Here is a 19317-nt window from a genome sequence, read left to right on the forward strand (position 1 = left end):
CTAACGCCCATCTTTTGGTGATACCTGCAGCAACGAGCGCCTCATCTATCATCGCTACAACTTGTGATTCCCATATCCCGATATACATCAGGGCTTGTATAGACCAGATAGAAAGAATTGAGACCTTGATGACTGCGATGAGCTGGTCACGTTTAAATGCGAACATAATCACTGACGTTGTTCGCACATCTCAAGCGAAGCTGAATAAGCGAATTCTGTTCTTCCGCAGCACGAACAATATCTTTGAGAGACACGACAGATAATACAGATGGTAATGAAAGCGATACCTCTCGAACTATATAACCAAGCAATGAATGAACATCCGAAAATGCTCGACAAATGAGTCTACAAGCCTTGGGGCCGGTTCGCCTTGCTCCCGCGTGAATACAGACTCCAGAAAGGAGATGTCGCAAAACCTGAATGTTCATCTGTTCTGGTGAAAAATCGTTTTCGAGTCCATGATTCCGCAGAAGAGGTAATAATTGAGTAGCATCTGTTGTGGAAGCTGAGAACAGCATGTCTTGTACAAGATATTCTCCTTTAACGGAATCAGCAGATTTAAAACCGGGAGTATAAACCTTCACTGGCCATAATTTAAACTGTTATCGTCTGAACATACTACATCTATGCCTCAACAATAACAGACATGAATTGAATTTCGAGTTTTCCCAGGGCGTCGAATGTTCAGGGACCTTAGAAGCGCAAGTTAACAGCTGATGGTCGTGGATCAGAGCCTAAGCATCTGAAACTGTCCTGCTAAGAGGAGCCACGTGAAATGCTCGTATCGGCCATCTGGAATGAACGGATGCCCCATGGTACTAACTAGAGAACAGAAACAATAAGTTCATAAATTTTGGTTCCAATAGTCACATGACTGACACCAACAATGTACAAATATCGCCAAATAATCTGTTATTGTCTGATATCTGAAATAAACTTATGGATCAACTATGACATATATGCGGATGCTGCATTGATGAATTGTAGTTTTTTTTTTCGCCACGGTGTGTAATATTCAACTCTTTTAATCTTTATTTGTTCAATTGGATTAGCATGATTTATTCATATTTGGTGTATGTATTCGTAATTGTTAACATCTACCTACACTGCACCTGAGTGGCATCAAAATTTTAGACGTACAAACTTGCATTCATAAATGGTGTAATTCGCATCCTTCATAATGGTTTATCTTTCCGCTCTCAGATTCCTTGGAACGACGACTAATCATTTGTTTACAGGACACGTTAGACTATTAATTAATATACAGCCATTTAGGTCTGCTTCTTCGCCTACCACGGGCTGACTATTCTAAGGCCAACTATCCATCATCGAACTCCCATTTGGAACCGAAGTTAAGATAGTGACGTCGATGACGTTCTCCCCCTGCGAAAACCGATTTCCCTGACCAAAAAAAGAGAAATGTTATATTAACAAACCATTTGCAACAGCGCTGTCATGATATTTGCCAGTCAGTTTGTTACAATCGTTGTTGGACTGCTTGCTCACCTTATCAATACATCCATAATCAGCCCAATATCAGCACCGTTCACGTCTTCAACTTGGTCGGCATGTATATTGTCCTGTTTCAAGACCAAAATATTTCCTGTAGGTGCATTATTTAAGACTGGGTGAATCCACTGGCTTGGAGAAAGCAACGCCAGCAGATTGTTATGCAGGCTAATCTTCTGCGATTCAGTACAGATTTCTAGCGTCCATGGTAAAGCACGACTATTATGTGGATGCCTCGCGATTGTCATGTGATTGCGTTTGGGACGTATGATAGCAGGAAGGTCCTTTCCGTGTTCGTTGACCCATTGACATGTATATAGATTGTCCATCAATTTCATTTCGTCGATTCCAATCATTAGAGGCACCAGTACTAAATAGGGTTGTTGACAATTCCTGCCATATAACACACCTCGTCGACCACCTGTAACAAGCTATTATTAAATGGATTTATGAGTATCTGCATTTTTTTATCAGCATGAATGCACCTACCGGATGGCCTGCCAAAATTTCTTTGGTACACCCTATTTCCTCCCAATCAGATGCGCCACATATAACTGGAACAATTTCATATTTGTTGGAAAGACAGTGGATGTTTTGACATTGATATCCAAGCCGCCAATAAAGATGCTGCTCCTCGATATGTCGATGCGGACTATCCTTTGTCATGCCGATCTGTGATGATGTTCGTTTCCAATCAATAACAAGTGCATCTTTTGGATTATCAATGTTGTGCCAATTGACTGGACAGTCACGTCCGCATTCCTCTTCCCATTTTGCTGTATTTCTGCGGGGGGGCCAATTTCATCTTTCTATATTCTTTCTCCTTCCATACATATCTAATTCCTAGTTTGCGAGGAAATGCATGCAATGCAATGTGTTTGAATACCAGACGCGGATGTGCGCAAAATAGACCATGAGGCGTAACAAAGACCATTTCTGGTGTGCTGATGTTTGTCAAAATGACAGTAAAAATGGAATTGTCGACACTCTGTGTCAGACAGATTTTAAGCGTATTGTCAACACCGTGGATAAATTCTTGATGAGAGAAAACTACAGAAGACATGGCTGGTGAAATGGTTGTGGATTGCTCAGCATTGAAGCTCGTGTTGATGTATCCATTTTGCGAAAGGAATTTTTGTAATCGCGACGTGTCTCCTCGAGGAGTGACAATATTTAGATCACGAGGCGTCCATGGATTGAGACATAGCAAAAAACATAGTGCTGACGATCCAGTGACCACTCCATTGACTTCACGGATGCAGTTGCATAGTTCTAAAACATGTTCTGAGCTGTATCATCTCAAGATTTTGAGATATTGTCTGCGATGTACTCCGGCAACAAACGCCCGAGAATCGACACATATCATGGATAAGTTATGCAAGTTCTGGAAATCCAGATATAGACAGATTTGTTCACCGACATCGCCAGTATTAAGCACTATCACAACCTGTTTAATTGCCATCCTCTCATGATAAAAAGTAACATACAATCATTCAAATTGAGATAGCGATAATTTCCTGACATGATGATTACAACAGGGATTGAAACTGTGCTTTGCATTTTGACTCCTTTCAACATAGGAGTGAGCTGTTTCTAAATGGTCCGCTTGTCTCCTATTTAATTGAACTTTAATAGTTGAGGAGTTTTAGTGAGGATCGAGAGTATCACATGCTTTTGGGTAACTAATTGCAGTTTGCACTCTTGGCAGATGGGTATGATTTATATATAAATGAAGTGCAGTTGTACTTTGGTTGAAGTTCATCATTCCAATTTCCTACACGTCATTGCTTATATATTTTCCATCGTCGTGTGTTCTACTAGTCGGCTATCAGCAACGCTATTACTGTTGATATCAAGTACTATGGTGATTATCTCCCCACATTGTCTATGAAATATTTAACTTTGATTATGTATAGATTCATATTATGTCGTCGCAAAACATATGCGTCCCCATCCAACCACTCTCCATCTTACCACCAGAGATAATAGATATGGTACTCTGCTTTATCGACATTCAAAACATTGTCGTGTTGTGTGCCACTTGCCACCAAAATGCAATTCTGACGGATTCTTTCCTTCAACGTCGACGAGATCGCATCCTTCGCTATTTCATTCCCGATGTTCCAGCATTCATGCATTTTTTGAAATCTTCCAATGCTGTGATATCCGGTTCTTCAGCATTGAGGCTTATTCTTGCCGTCGCGGATATTTCATGGCCAATCTCTGACCTGGATATATACATTCTGTTATCATCCGGGCCTTCAACTACAGAATTCTTCCATTGCTTCGGGTATGATATCATACCATACCCACACCCTAAAACGAAATATGGATGCAAAAAAATTTGGAGTGTAGTTGCTGCAGTCAAAGGCAGTCAAAAAATCGACATTGTTCTATCTTGCGATGGTCGACCTATTCTCCCCATATTTCAATTTCACAGTTCAATCGTCATGAACTATTTCACTCCCACAACCATTTTCTCCGCCTATCCTGCACTCACATTGCAATTCAAAGGCATCATCAATCCCATGGCATGTACTCATCACCACATGCTTCCTCCACGTACTATGCGTGCTCTGACAAAATATGTCAATCGCGGCTTCCAATTCGCATCTTCTGGGCTTGCATGGACGTGCGCGGAAAATCACACGTGCACTCAGACATTTGATTGTCCCCTTCATGCTCGCACTTCATTCGATAGTGGTTGTCTTAATGTTTCTTTTTCGACTCCTACATGTTCTTCTGATATAGCGCGATGTGGATCAAAGGAGATGTATGGATGGTTGTTAGGAGGTTTTTATTGTCAGGATCTGCATTACAAATTCCCTCCTTATGTGTTTTACATTCCTTTAAGTCGTTGATTTTCATAATTCAATGTCACTCTTATCACACAAGTTTTGTTTAACTATCGTAGTGGTTACTCCCTCGATTTTGAAATCAATCATGACATGATGTCCTGCGTCTCCACCAAACCCTCAGTTTTTGCCACGGTCATCGAATTTTTAGTACATACTATTGCTTACATATCATCAATCATACTAAAAATATAAGAAGGAATGAAAGATCAACCACAAACATGAAATTCACAAATCGTGATTTCACATGATGGATCGTTCATATATTCAAAATCTCAAAACTGAGAACGTCAGGAGATTAAAATGATCTGAACATCATTGAAATTGCCAAACATTAAATATAAAAAGACGTGTGATGCTGATTGATCCAAAAGACACTCTGCTCATTTGGACAAGACTAGCTTGTTTGTTAACACAGGAGACAACATGAACACAACAATACGCGAAATGATGGCGATGTGTGGAGGTGAAGGAGGCATAATTTTCGGTAAGCCAAAAGTAACTATGTGGGTACTTTCACTCACACTAATATCTCAGTTGAACGTCAAAATCGAGGGAGGAATATTTACTACATACACGCGCAACATGAATATAATCAACAAGACCATTGGATGGAAAATAACGAAAAAATAATGCTAACAACAGAAGAAGTGTATGAATATCCTTTGCAACTAGCCGGTACGAAATGTCATTTTGAATTGATCGACAATATCCTAAATTTGATATAGAAACATGTAACCACATCGCAGATGATGACAATGTCGACATCATAATTACTGAGACTCTACCATTGGCACAACATTTGGTGGATTATGCTTCCAGATCTGAATCCCCAAACGTCAAAGTAAAACTAACGACGATGAGACGATGAAAACTTACAAGATGATATCGCAAATCATTCCATCCTTATTATATGTTTACATTTCATCATCAACTTCAATCAATCCATCAAAGAGACCTAGTTCCTCATCCACACTGAAACACATGAGCAAAATAGACGAGGATGGAATACAAAGATGAGACGGACCAGATTAACATATCCACAACATCATGCTTGTCTTCGCATGACATATCAATCAGACAATGATCTTGACGTAAAGAACGCTTGATCACCAATAAACTGCCACTCAATGGTGATAGAGGCTCATATGGATGTTCACCTCGCCTATGTATAGCACCAGCATGATAAAGATGGTGCGCACAGGTGAGCAAGTCTTCATGATTGCGAATGATAACGTATTCACAGCCTCTCACACGGACCGATTGTCTCGTTTGAGTGGCATCAATAACATGACGAGTTTGATGACCGGCTTCGTGGACGTACATTTGAACATTGAGATTTTCAAGAAAGTGCGAAGGCCCTCGCATCCTATCCGAATAAAGCAGCACTAACACTGAACTAGTTGTGTCAGGCATGTATAACAACGCCATAATTGGCCGCTCTGCATGCTAATCGAACGAAACAGGCGTATGAGCGAGATTATGAAGAACAAAGTATACTCACATGATAATGAACCAACCACTTCACAATGACTGATGCAAGCGGAGGACAGCAAGGTGAAACTGTCAGATCCTCGCCACCATGCATCAAAAAACGACTTGAAAAAAAGCAGATTCTGACAAGAACCAGCTAACCGCCACATGAATGAAGAAGGACGGAATATCTTGGTAGGCAGAACACCACCTCCCCAGACAACCATTCGTGCATCGTCCCTCTGATGCCACAACATGGGACACACATGACCACATGGTACCACCCATGATTCATTACTATACTGCAGTTTGAACCCACAAATGAGAAACTGATCAAGTTCGATGGGATTGTATTCCGTATGAGGTGCGAAACAAATCAGATCTTCGAATGTGGACGGAAATCCCAAAAACATGCCACCGCTTGTGACAAACAAACAATCCGCTGTGGTCTGATGGGCAAGCACCACCGGAAGAACCGAATCTGTAGAACTTTCTACAATGGATACCGTATTGTTACCGCGCCTCCAGAATTTGGTGCTGAAATTAGTCACTAAGACTTCAGGAGTGGCTGGAGTACGAAAATGGGCATGCGGAATGAAGCCAATCATATCCAAGAACGACATGATGATGTGCATTTTATCGTTAGGAGTGGCGATACACAGTTCACGGCCGTTCTCGATAACGACAGGGCTGTGAGCAAACACAAAATCGTCGATAGGAGGTGCTGCCAAAAGGACTGAGGAGGTAGAATCTAACAATACACGTAAACCATTGAAATCTCGACCAACGACATAGCGCAAAGTGTCGTTAAAACACATGATGATGCTTTCACGTCCGAGAATACAAAACCGATGATTGAGTTGGAAACGGGAAACGATCTGGAAGATATCCATCTGTGACAAAACATGCCTCAAAACATTGTCAGGAACAACATCTAAAATTCATGTTAAACCAAAACAATGAAGAATAGATGAGAAGAAAACTCACACATCCCAGATAAACTGAATATAATATTTAAGACGGTGAGAAAGAGCGCAATGTGTTGTGAAAGAGAACAGGAAATGACAATAGGAGATCATTTTGCGACAAATATACAAATAGAACGGAAATTGAAATTGATATTTTGAATATGAACTATTATCGTAGCGCCGCTCACGCGCCAGTTCCCAACTCTGCCGGCTCAATCCCTTTCCTATTTTGTTCTTCCCACACATCGCTACCCTCCTTGCCTTTAAATTTTGAATGGCTGATGTCATCCTGTTCTTCATTCAGGTCGTGCGCCGCATCGCAAAGTACTCATTCTGGCCCTTTTGGGGTGCGCTGTTCCCGTGCGGCATGCCAAATGGCCTGTTCCCGGCCGGTGTGTTCTGCAATGAAGAAACACGCATGTGGTTGTACATTTGAATCATGAACATTGTTTGACTTTACAGACCGCAAGTATAGAGGTCAGTGTTGAATTATGATACTACGATTCAAACCCGTATCAAGTAGTCTCTTGAAACACTGCAAGTTCATCTGTTTTTAGCGCCACATGCAGTGATGTTGTTTTTGGTCGCGATTGGTTAGAATATTGTTGGAATATATGTGATAATCATCGCGATGTTCAACTGCCTGAACATCCGTGTTGTTTCGGTTCATTCTTTTCTTCTCCAGTTCACAATTTACTGACATAGATGGAGTATGTTCGGACGATAACGGTTTAAATTACAGGTCATCCATGCCAGTGAAGGTTTATACTCCCGGTTTTAAATCTGCTGATTCCATTAAAGGAGAATATCTCGTATGAGACATGCTGTTCTCAGCTTCCACAACGGATGCTACTCAATTATTACCTCTTCTGCGAAATCATGGACTCGAAAACGATTTTTCACTAGAACAGATGAACATTCAGGTTTTGCGACATCTCCTTTCTGGAGTCTGTATCCACGCGGGAGCAGGGCGAACCGGTCCCAAGGCTTGTAGACTCATTTGTTGAGCATTTTCGGATGTTCATTCATTGCTTGGTTATATAGTTCGAGAGGTATCGCTTTCATTACCATCTGTATTATCCGTCGCATCTCTTAAAGATATTGTTCGTGCTGCGGGAGAACAGAATTCGCTTATTCATGTGAATTGTGCCGATTTGATTTGATTGCTATTCCTTCGATGTGTGAAGTCTTCCGAAGATGATGTGCTGTTCAAAGAATTGTTTCTTGGTTTCAAAACTTTATCTCATTCTTCTTTACATGCATATGCTACACTTCATGGCATACAATTTCAATCGGCAGATTCACAGGAAGCTCTATTACAGATGTTGATGCAGCATTTGTCTGACGGCAGTTGTCTGCGTGGAAAGGATATTTACGATATATTTGGCTAGGTAGCGGGCTTTGCCACGCATGTGGCCTTACACGACTTATATTATAAATTTTGACCGACACTCTGCTAATTGACAAAGGATTCTAAACTCCGCCTAGTCATACCACTAACTCCCAATTTCCTGATGACTGCAACCATGGTCTTGGGCCAATTGGTTTGAAAATTCTTCAAGACTACATGTAGCTACTACCACACAACAGAACTCCCTCATGAGTATGCCGTGCGTGGACATCAAGAGGCCGCATTAACAGCAAAGCAGCTTTCATCTTCAGGTAAAGGGAAGCAAAAGTCTGGTCCCAAGTTCAAGGCCCTCGATTTGTTGACATACAAGTTCCATGCTCTCGGACATTATCCTAATACAATTTGATGTTTTGGTACTACAGACAGTTGTTCTACACAGCTGGTAAGATTATCTCAAATTGAACTCTCGAATATCTGGCATCCTATTTTCAGGGAGAACTCGAACACCAGCGAGCTAAGCGCTGGTACCCTAGGACAGCCAAGAATAAGAAGACCATGGTCACTACAATGACCCACCTCGAAGCCCGCCTGGCAGAAGACCCTGCAGTCAAAGTAGTAAGTAGTTCATTCAAGTATTTTTCGATCTATTCATATGGTGTCATAGGACTTCATTCTGAGATTAAAAAACCATCTATTGGCAAGATTACACGGTCTTGAGTACTCTGGAGACAAGGATGAATTCTCTGATGAAGACAGGAGCCAGGTGATTCTCACTAACAATCAGCTCTACAAACACAGTATCCTGCACATCAACTATACGACCTATGACCTTTGCCGAGAGCAAGATTCGATGAATCCACAAAATCACGCTGACATCATGATGTTGTCATATGAGGATGACGAGGACCGACACCCCTGTTGGTATGCTCGTATTATCAAGGTTTTCCATGTCAATGTGTGGTACTATGGTCCCGGTAGTTCTCAAGCAGCACCTACTCGCATGCATGTGTTGTTTGTGCGTTGGTTCAGACGAGATCTTGTTGCCTTCAAAGCTGGGTGGTCTGCCAAATGACTCCATCGCATTGGGTTTTTTAGTCGAGATGATCCTGACGGCTTTGGTTTCGTCGATCCCGATCAAGTGATCCGGGGGGTTCATTTAATTTCTGGATTCGCATATGGACAGACTGACACTCGACTCGGTCGAGAGCAGCAAGATCATGTTCGAAGAGACGATTGGTTCCGACTTGACCCTTGATCAAGCTGTTCTCCTTGTAGCCCGTGCCAATAGACCCGCGTAGAACCGACTTAAACTCTGCGTTCAACTTCTGCGCGTGCCCTACCCCGCGCCAAACTAGAGCCGTCTTTGGCATGCCCCCATCCCGTTCGATGAAACCTGGACAATATGTAGCACGAGAAACCTCGAGATAGCAATTATACGTACCAACGCCTATATCCTCCTTGTATGGGTGCGTTGTTCGTACATTGAATATTTTTCTTCGGCACCAAGGGGTCGGTTTCGGGATCCTAGACTTGTCTCGCAAACGGATACTGATAAGGCCAGTAGGCGTACTTGCGCAAAAACGGTATAAGTCGTTCTTCTTGGTTAAAGTGGTAGATTGCCCAATTTAACTAGCAGTCCATGAAACCTTCGGCAAATCCGTGAATCCATCCGAGTCTCACCTGGATAGGAACCTCAGTCGAAGCACTTTGGATGACATCACTAGAAACAGATGTGATATTCACCCACCTTCGGCCCCAAATTTCCTGACCCTATTCGAAAAGTTACTAATCAGCGAGAGAGCAGAACAACAAAGACGGGACAGCGACTCTGTATCCGTCAAGATCGAATCTGGAAACTAGAAACGGAGAGCCTTTTTCAGGTCAAGTTCATCATGCTTCACAAACAGCTTAACATTGTTTTAGAGCCCGTCCGTCGACGTACGAAATGATTCTTTTGACGCGTTAATATTCGCCACTGTAAAGGGTACAAGTGACATGCAGAATTCCATAGCGATTTACGAGACTTCGAACCATTATCCCGTTTGATGAGATCTGGTCATTGTTCGGAGTAAAGTTATGAAGTAGTAAGGAAGGGTCACATTGCAACCCGACCTGGTTTTTATTCGACTTCTGCGGTGTTGAGCGCTCCAAACGTCAAAATGGGATAAGACAGGATGCGATAATCGGTCCTCGGACGTGATGAAACCAAAACATCCACGTGATCGCTACCCCGGGCCCTTTAAACTGCAACTCCCGGAACTAGGACTATTACTCGCACGCGCCGCCGACCACACCACTTCCTCGTGTCAGATGAGTCACCTCGATTCACCCACTTAATATTTCTTTGTATAAAATATGTCTGTAATCCATCATGCTAAAGAATCAAATATCTTCTTCTGAACGCGAGCAAATTCGAATTCGAATCGGCCGTGCAGGGAAACCAGCTTTTGGATTTTCGACACCGAGACACATTTGACGATCTGTTCTGAGAATTATGTACCGCCACATCCCCATGCATCGATTCGGAACTCTCTTAACACCGGTTGTGGATATCCCAGTGGGTCAACGTCGTGTACAGGATAACCTCAACAACGTTACTACAAACAACAACGTTTAACAGATCCCCTCAAACCAAAGTCTCGTACAATGCTACCGAGCCCTGTCAAACCTGTAACGGATCCTTGTATGTCACTTGTACCCTTTATGGCAGTGGCGAATAATGTGTCAAAAGAATCATTTCTTACGTCGACGGGCGAGTATTGTGAAAGTGATCAGCTGTTTGCAAAGCATGCCGAACTTGAATCGAGAACGGCCCTCCGATTCCAGCTTCCACATTCGATTCCTACGGATACAGGGCCGCAGTCCTTCCGGAGAGGGGTATATAAGTCGTGTCAACTCAGCCACAGGCCATACACGACTGAACACTAACTTCCTCTTACTTTCCATCTCGGGTTCAATACGATATGACTCCGATTGTCACCAACAAGCTCACCTTCATCTCCAGGGACCTCGGCATAGACGTAGAGCTTCTTCTCACCTTCGATGATCAGCCTGTCGTTGGGATGTACAAGGATTATTACCCTTCGGCTTTTGAGTACGTATATCCTTCATATTTTCGTCTTTGTTCCCGCATGCTCACTGAAGGGATTCCCGAACAGGATCAGGAGATTTGGGGCCGAAGGCGGGTGAATATTATTAGTTCTTTGGGCCATCTAAATAAACAGTATGACTAGCAGGGTTTTACTGCGCGGATTTTACATATCGATCACAGTAAGGAACATTCGACATTTCATGTGGATAGCTAATTTACGATCAACCAGACTTGCGTTCTCCAAGGTTGTTGTTTCTGACGATGTAATCCAAAGTGCCTCCACTGTGGTTCCCATTAATGTGAGAGTCTGATGGAACCATGGATTTGTCGCTGGCTTATGCTCTACTACTTAGGTTGGGCAATATACCATTTTAACCCTGGGAAATGACATATACCATCTCTCCGTAAGTGCGTCTACTTGCCTTCTCAATATCTGTTTGCCAGACAATCCTAGGATCCCAAAACCGACCCCTCAGTGCCGAAGAAAAGTATTCAATGCACAAACAACGCACCATTCAGGGAGGATATAGGCGTTGGTACGTATAATTGCTATCTTCAAATTTCTCGCGCTACATATTGTCCAGGTTTCATCGAACGGGACGGGGGCATGCCAAAGACGGCTCTAGTTTGGCGCGGCATAGGGCATGGGCAGACGTTGAACGCAGAGTTCAAGCCGGTCCTACGCGGGTATATTAATACAGACCTCTACCGTGAGGATGACTTGATCAAGCGCGCAATTCAGCATGACCGCCTTTTCGACAAAGACCTCACTGCTCTCGACAGGCGTACCACGTGGGTCATCACATATGATAAGTCCCAAGGAGTCTTTAGCATCGATGAAGAGATAAAGAGCGAGGTTCAAGAGCTACGATGACCTGTTGAACATTTCGTTTTTATGAACTTCTTTCACATGCTGGCAAGTACACTATCATGTTGGTTTGATGTCGTTATCTTGTTGTAAAGCACAATACACCTCGAGGCAAAGTTTCAGTTGGGGGTATGTAGGTTAAATGTCAAATAAAGGGAGAAAATTTATGCCATGACCTCAAATGAAGATAACAGAAAGATGCGGGAAATTGGAATGCACAAACTCGTTGGAAATCTGTCCGAGCAAATAGTTAGAACAGCATCAACAAACGAAAAAGTCACGCACCAATAGAGTAGCCTTGTACTAGTATATACACTGCAGCGGAAGCAACCAGGGCCTTTTTGACCATGCAAAAGGTACCTCAAAGGGATGACAAATGGACAAATTTATGATGCCTTTCAGGATAATGGATGTGAACCTTAATTTTTTAAAACTCGAGAACTACTGCATAGTGATGTGCCGGGCCTGGCTTGGCCTGAAAGCGATGGCCTGGGCCTGGCTTTAGAGGGCTCTGGCCTGGCAAAAACCCAGGCCAGGGCCTCTCAATAAAAATCAAAGAAAATGATGGAAAATGATGTTTATTTATTTGAATACTAGTCAGATGGTATATCAGATAGCTCCAAATCCCAGGCAGTCCTCCCTTGAACACCAGAATCACCTTCCTCACCAACTTCTGGCTCTTCTAATGCTAACTCTAAAGCAGATGAAGGGGGAGGCTCATGAAACATAAGATCATAATTGTACAACATGTGTAAGACTTGGATAGCCTCCACAATATCACCCTTTAGGCGATTTCGCCGCTTGGTGATAGTTAGAGCAGCAGCTGAAAAAGCATGCTCACTAGAGACTGATGTAGCCATGATAGATAAGTAGTCACAGGCAAGAGATGCCTATACTGGGTATTGCTGAGCATTCAACTTCGAGTGTAAATTAGTAGTGTAAGACACAAGGATATAAAATATACTTACATCAGCAAAACACTAAATTTAGCACAGCTACCGTGGCAACTTACAGCATCTTACAGCAGTTGCAGGCACCTGTAGTGATGTATAGTGACCCCGTAAACTGTAATGATGACATACAGTACATATAGTAGACTTCTGCAGCGCGACATAGCACCACACAGTGTGCTACAGCGAGCGACTTGAGTAAGTACATTGGCAGCTCTTAACTAAAGTTTGAACATTGAAAACGGCTTGAAACAAACATAAATTCAAAGTATGTACTCCTGCGACTGCTAATACAGTAGATGGGATAGTATCAAGTCAGAACAGTATGATAGTATGTCATGCCAGAAGTATATATAATAATTCTACCAGTTTGAACACTAGCAGGTCAAGGAATCGGACGCCACCTCAGAATCAAGTGTTTGACTCAGCTCTGGGTTGTGCTCACAGATTCTGTATCTACTTCATAGAAAATGTGTCAGTACAAGTGTCGAATAAATTTAACAGAGTTTAATTACCTGCTAATGGCAGTGGCAGAGCCACATTTACTTCCAGGCTGAGTGTGTCACCATCAAGCTGACTTGCAGATTTGCGACGACATTTTCAAGGCTTACTGGTAGGAAAGTCCTCGAGCAATGTGATGCTGATTTTGCGAACCAAATGACATACATAACCGATGTCGATATCAGCGTCCTCCAACTTCCTTCCAGCTTCTGGTAGATCGATTTCGCAGAGCACCAATGGCCCTAGGCATTCCAATGTGCGTCAAGTTAGAATGCAGAACTCCTTGCATAGTGGTACCAGGTACTAGTACAGTAGATGTATGTTGAGCCTCAGAGATGGACAACTTGGACGGAGTGCGATGAATGGATATGTTTACGACTGGTCCTTCTGCGCTTGAGCTGGAGACTGCAGAAAAAGATCCTATTGGATTTGGTGGTACCAGTGCATGTGTTCTGTGAATTTCTGGTGTTGTTAGTTAGGTGTGGGGCTCTTGTGAGCGCTTTTGATTGGGTGAGATCCTTGTAACTGCTGCATGCTGGGCACTGGAGGACATTGAAGTTGTGCTGTTCAATTTTCCTGCCGGGTCACGCCGAGAGTGAGAGTAATCAAACGTGATGTGACACATGATAGATAGCACCTAGCTAACTAGCATATAGTACAGGAGAAACATCCGCAGTAGTAGTACAAAAAAATGTGTCAAACTAGCAGCAGTAGGCTAGTAAACTCAAAGACTCGGAGTGTGATGGTAGAATCAGAACAAGCGAAGATCAAAGCTTGAAGTACCAATTGTAAATTGTTAGTGTTAAGAGAAAGTCGAGTTGGGCAATGGACACTTACCCTTGATGAATGACATGACAAGAGCCCACTATTAACGACCATTCCCCTTCCCCTTCCCCTTCCCCTTCCCCTTCCCCTTCCCCTTCCCCTTCCCCTTCCCCTTCCCCTTCCCTTCCCCTTCCCCTTCCCCTTCCCCTTCCCCTTCCCCTTCCCCTTCCCCTTCCCCTTCCCCTTCCCCTTCCCCTTCCCCTTCCCCTTCCCTTCCCCTTCCCTTCCCCTTGCTACTCGCATTCACCTGCGCCTTTGCCTCTTTCTTCAGGGTTCCCTTAGACCCTTCACCTTCTGGCTGAAACTTCGATTTCTTCGCTGAGCGCTCAGGCTGCGCGTCGAATGATAACCCAGTAGACAAAGAGGCCGGCGTCATGCTGGACGAGGTGCAAGTCGTCAGATCAGATGAGGAGGAAGTTGTTGGAATGGATGAGAGTGAAGTAGCATTGGTTGTACTACTGGTAGACTCGGAGCCTGAGGGTTGTTGAATGCCAACATGCATCAACTTGTGTTTGTCGTATTTGTGGTTGCGCCAGTCCAAGTAGCGACAATATGCTGTGAGGTAAATTGTGGAGGAGATAGAGTTGAGGGCTGCCCCCCAAGAGGGCTCAAACACGGGATGGGAATCACGCGCACTCTTGACTACAGACGCCTCAAGACCCATGCCCTCCATCAATGATATGATGTACCCCTTCAAACTTTTTGCGGTGTTAGCTAACATGTGTTCAACATCGCCCATCTGCAATGTGGGGTGAAGGGTCTGCGGGGGTGAGTTGAGGCCAGAAATTAGTAGATACTGATAAGGTGAACACATACCTACCCCCTCTGCAAATGTAGAAGCATCCTTGTTGTTGAAATTGAAGTGGCATTGTAAGCGATCTGAGAAATATTAACCTAAGCTTAAAGAACCCTGATTATCCAAGTCTGTAAATTGAACCCCGAGTCTTGACTTTGTTGCTGTCTTGAGGTCTTCAAAAATCTGCTTGTCTTGAAGCTCTGTATCCTTTGGAACTTGATTATGCAAAGAGCTTGAACAGGAGATTTTCTTGAGTTGTACACATGATTAAGGAGGCCCAATCAAATTGGTTGAGGATGGCTTTGGGAGCCAAGACTTTGAACTCTTGGAGAGCTTAGAATAAAGAGTTGGAAGAGCCATGCTAGTGAGATTGCCAGTGACAGGCATTGAGAGAGGGTAGGATAATGATGCAACCAATCATCTCCATTGACTGAAGTTTTAGTCAGCCGAGAGCCACGTGCCTGAGGTGACGCTATACAGCAATACACAGCAGGTCCTTATGCAATATAGGATTGTGCAGTGTCATGCAGCAACACGTAGTGTCATACATTGAGAGTTCTTCAATTGTTAATATAAACTATCATCCTAAACCTAGTGCTTACTAGTATTTGCAATGCAATTGAATCATAGTGACGCAAAAAACTACTAGTTCGAGATAGCATAGTAGAAGTCTTTGTCGATGTATTTATTTAAAAAGAATGTTTGAGCAAAGTGAGTACTATTTTGTGCAGTTAAACAAGAATCAGCAGCACAACCAAAGCAGGGGATGATGTGAGCAAAAGAACAAAGTTGATCTAGTGGGAGGATATCACCGAAGGGAGTCCCTGCTGATCACATTGCACATCTTAAAATATGCATCTGTGTCGTGCATTTCAGCAAGCTTCCATGACGCTGAGGCATAACATCGAGGTGCTAAACATAAGTAAGAAACCGTGTGGCCCAAGGGGCACTAGTACCGGTTTTTCCTCGTGGAAGAAGTGGTTGCATGATAAGGTGCACCTCAACAACATCATAGCCTGCAAGTTGCTCGGATGTCAAACTCGGACACAGTACTATACAAATGGACATCTGAGAAACATACCTTTAAGCCCACTAGTAGGCCATTGTTCACGTCTGGTGTCATCAACAGTGAAAATAGCGGTGTCATAGTGCCCATACTTCCAAGTTGCGCTCGGAGAAGATGCGTTGACTGTGAGAGCAGGAGGAATGATTGATGGGCTGTGGTATGATGCCTGCTGCACATGTACTTTAAACCAGACCATAAGGTCATTAAATGGAAGAGGTGTGTCAGGCAATGCTCTGCGTTGTCCCCTCAGGGAGTGGAAGCTCTGAGCCATACCCTCTCATTGAATATAGTCAGCGAGTGCTCCCCGCAAGTCGGGTAGAGAGAATTTTTCAGCGACGACATCAACTGGTATGTGTCGTATTGAAGGATCGAAATTCAGGTGGATTGCTGTTGCACTGACTATGAATGTGTGGAGAGGTCTGGCTACTTGCATATATGAGGAGACTTGCTTGGCCTTCTTGAAGAAATCGGTCACTACACGCTTCGGCCCCCGGAGATCATCCAAAACTGTTTGCAAGGGTGATTCATCGGCGTGTGGATCTTCATCGTCCGACTCATCATGATGTTCTGAACCGGTGTCCGTTGTTTGGGGAGTAGAAGCTTGTGACTGGGATTGTGAACGAGTGATTATTGATGTGGCAATATGGAAGTTTTGACACTTCTCTCAGCGATCAAGAAACCAGCATATTTGAGCATCATAGTTGATGTTATTGGAGGAATCTGCAGGATCCTTGATAAGGATGATGTGAGCGTGCTCTGTGGTGTCTGCAGACTACTGCAAGAGAGAGCCGACTTGACGTATACTGGGCTCAACACTCTGCATCAACTCCAGTTTGGGTATATGCCAGTTGTTGAGGACCTGTCCGCTCTTGGCACCTCGGCGTGCGCCACAAGCAATGATACCTTGCTTGTGTTCATGAAATTCCTTGAGGGCATCGAGAATCTTTTGACAATGCGCTTCGTCAATTGTTGTCGCTTGCAATATGTAGCAGAAGTCCATCAGTGCACGAACAGCTATGACAACACTACGGGGGGCTGCGTCGGCAATGAGAGCAACAATGTAGTGTTGCATATCACGTTGGGCTCTTCCAGTTACTTGTTTAAGCTTGGAAATGCCATCCTTGAAGTGTCGGAACATTGTGAGTGGCTGCAAAACGGAGAAATGAAAGTCTAGTTCCTGCTCTCCAACAGCTGCAAGACACCACTTAACATTGTGATCATAGAATTCATGGTGCCAGTGATGCAGGGCTTCGGGAGTGAAAAACACATGCGGATCCGCAAGTGACCAATCACACCAGAATGGCTGGGCTATGCCACTCAGGCGGAATGGAGTGCATGCATCAAAGTAACCTTCGACATCAAGGGAGTCACAAGCAATGCTCAAAAGCTGCTCGAGAGTCGTTTTAGCTATTTGAGGGGAGTGTTGGAAGGCATCTCCAAATTTTTTGTACATAGCCATAGTTACCGGTGAGGTCTTTCCCCGGACACATGCGAGCATGCATGCCTCGGGTGTATCAATAATGTACGAAGCTAAGGGAGTAAAACAGTATCTGAGGTTCCCAAGTGGGTCTGACATCATCCAGCCGATGCGTGCAGCTTGCTTGAGCAGTTCTAGCACAATATCTAGACACTGGTGGACCAAGCGGGCTTCAAGAACACTCTGCATCTGTTTCACCGGATGCAGAAATTCGGCAATTGGAAGCAGCGCTGTTAGGAGAAAAGCATGTGAGGACACCTTGTTTCGAGTTGCCATCTTGATATTGGCAAGGCTGATCAGGAGCAGGTAAGCGACACGTCCACCAGTCATGTTGGTAATGTTGGTCTTATCAGAGGACAATATAACGCCTAACAATGTCGCACCATCCGGAAGTTGTGACTACGATGAGGTGTGAGAGTTAGCAAGTTAGAGACAGTTGATAGTAAGGTATGTAATACCTGCATCAACCATGCTGCGTCCCCTGTCAACCATTCATTGTAAATTCATGATGTACGTTCCAGTGTGTCATAGACACATTGCGGTGTGACGTCCATTTCATTAGCAAAGAATGGGTGGCTAAAAAGTGATTCGATGCAATCCAATGGATTGCACCAGTAAAGATGGAGAGGCTGTTTTGTTGGATGAGTGGTTGAGACTATGCGGTACTGCCATTTCGGAACAGGAGGTAGCAGCTCAGCACGACCACGCAACTCCTTGGCCATATAAAAAGAGACAGAAATTGCTTTAACCTGCAGAGAAATCAGCACTTGTGACAGTAAGATGCCAGCTGACTCAAGACGTACTATTTCAAGCCCCAGGAACTCATCTATGGTGGCCATACTTAATGATGAGCACAGGAGAAAGCTGCTGAGCTCCCAGTCCTGACGGGATGCAAATGGATAGTAAAGATTGTCTTTGCGATATGCTGTATAGGGATCCATGTTAAACCTATCCTGAAAGGTCTGGCCGCACCGATACACTTTCGCAGCGTTCCTGAAGCGCTCGACATAAGGCTTCTCCAAAGCTTGGCTGCACAAAGGCTCTTCAACCGACCCTAGCAGATCACTCTCCAAGCCCACCACACCTCCCTCGTCACCATAGAAATAGCCCGCCGAGTCATTCATGTCCTGAACATACGCTGTTTCCTCACTATCAGTTTGCAATTCAAAGTCCATTTGGAAATCTTGAACAGGGCTTGATGTTCTGTAATGAGGAGATAAACCAGGAGTTGCATGCTGGTCTGCCAACTGTGAGTCTTGCAAAATTTGCGCGGCAGTCTCAAGCTGATCGACCCATCATAGACAGGATGTGAGAGGCTGGCTCAGGTGTCGTGAAACAGCCCAAGCGCTCTTGAAGTCTTTCAAACAGTTAGGGCAGTTGAGTGTCATTAAGCAGGGAGTCAGGATAGAGGTACTACTAAGTACACTGTGCGCACTGCTACACTGCTTAGTATGTAACTCAGCATGCACGTGCCGACAGTATGATTCGGACTCGGTACCACTTAGTAATTAAGCAGCACCATGACTGGTAGTACTACCCATGATGCTGTAACCATTTTTTAACCTGCTTTTGAAGGTTCATTTTCTC

General features: G+C 43.9%; 5 protein-coding genes across 5 annotated transcripts; 2 read left to right on the forward strand and 3 right to left on the reverse strand.

Moving 5' to 3' along the window:
- Window positions 1–1318: 1318 nt before the first annotated feature.
- EDB93DRAFT_1108246 (uncharacterized protein) lies at window positions 1319–2175 on the reverse strand (the record flags this gene model as incomplete). Its single annotated transcript, XM_041447817.1, has 5 exons — window positions 1319–1401; window positions 1437–1450; window positions 1507–1879; window positions 1919–1940; window positions 1999–2175. The coding sequence occupies 5 exons, from the start codon at window positions 2173–2175 to the stop codon at window positions 1319–1321; spliced, it is 669 nt and encodes a 222-aa protein (XP_041302321.1).
- Window positions 2176–3500: 1325 nt separating this feature from the next.
- On the forward strand, window positions 3501–4370 carry EDB93DRAFT_1094604 (uncharacterized protein; the record flags this gene model as incomplete). Its single annotated transcript, XM_041446612.1, has 1 exon — window positions 3501–4370. The coding sequence occupies one exon, from the start codon at window positions 3501–3503 to the stop codon at window positions 4368–4370; it is 870 nt and encodes a 289-aa protein (XP_041302322.1).
- A 6749-nt stretch (window positions 4371–11119) lies between these two features.
- On the forward strand, window positions 11120–12121 carry EDB93DRAFT_1255689 (uncharacterized protein; the record flags this gene model as incomplete). Its single annotated transcript, XM_041453824.1, has 5 exons — window positions 11120–11250; window positions 11477–11546; window positions 11601–11651; window positions 11702–11783; window positions 11832–12121. 5 exons carry the CDS (start codon window positions 11120–11122, stop codon window positions 12119–12121), a joined length of 624 nt encoding a protein of 207 aa, XP_041302323.1.
- A 2313-nt stretch (window positions 12122–14434) lies between these two features.
- On the reverse strand, window positions 14435–15574 carry EDB93DRAFT_1108248 (uncharacterized protein; the record flags this gene model as incomplete). The annotated part of the gene is made up of 4 exons (XM_041447818.1): window positions 14435–15151; window positions 15212–15270; window positions 15301–15419; window positions 15504–15574. 4 exons carry the CDS (start codon window positions 15572–15574, stop codon window positions 14435–14437), a joined length of 966 nt encoding a protein of 321 aa, XP_041302324.1.
- Window positions 15575–15832: 258 nt separating this feature from the next.
- On the reverse strand, window positions 15833–19118 carry EDB93DRAFT_1243199 (uncharacterized protein; the record flags this gene model as incomplete). The annotated part of the gene is made up of 12 exons (XM_041452111.1): window positions 15833–16011; window positions 16269–16527; window positions 16591–16760; window positions 16827–16914; window positions 17047–17228; window positions 17262–17660; window positions 17799–18129; window positions 18189–18211; window positions 18245–18479; window positions 18534–18759; window positions 18784–18913; window positions 19034–19118. 12 exons carry the CDS (start codon window positions 19116–19118, stop codon window positions 15833–15835), a joined length of 2307 nt encoding a protein of 768 aa, XP_041302325.1.
- Window positions 19119–19317: the final 199 nt, after the last annotated feature.

Source organism: Suillus bovinus, assembly GCF_016758785.1.
Source record: "Suillus bovinus strain UH-Sbo-P2 chromosome Unknown EDB93scaffold_99, whole genome shotgun sequence".
Classification (NCBI taxonomy): Eukaryota; Fungi; Basidiomycota; class Agaricomycetes; order Boletales; family Suillaceae; genus Suillus; species Suillus bovinus.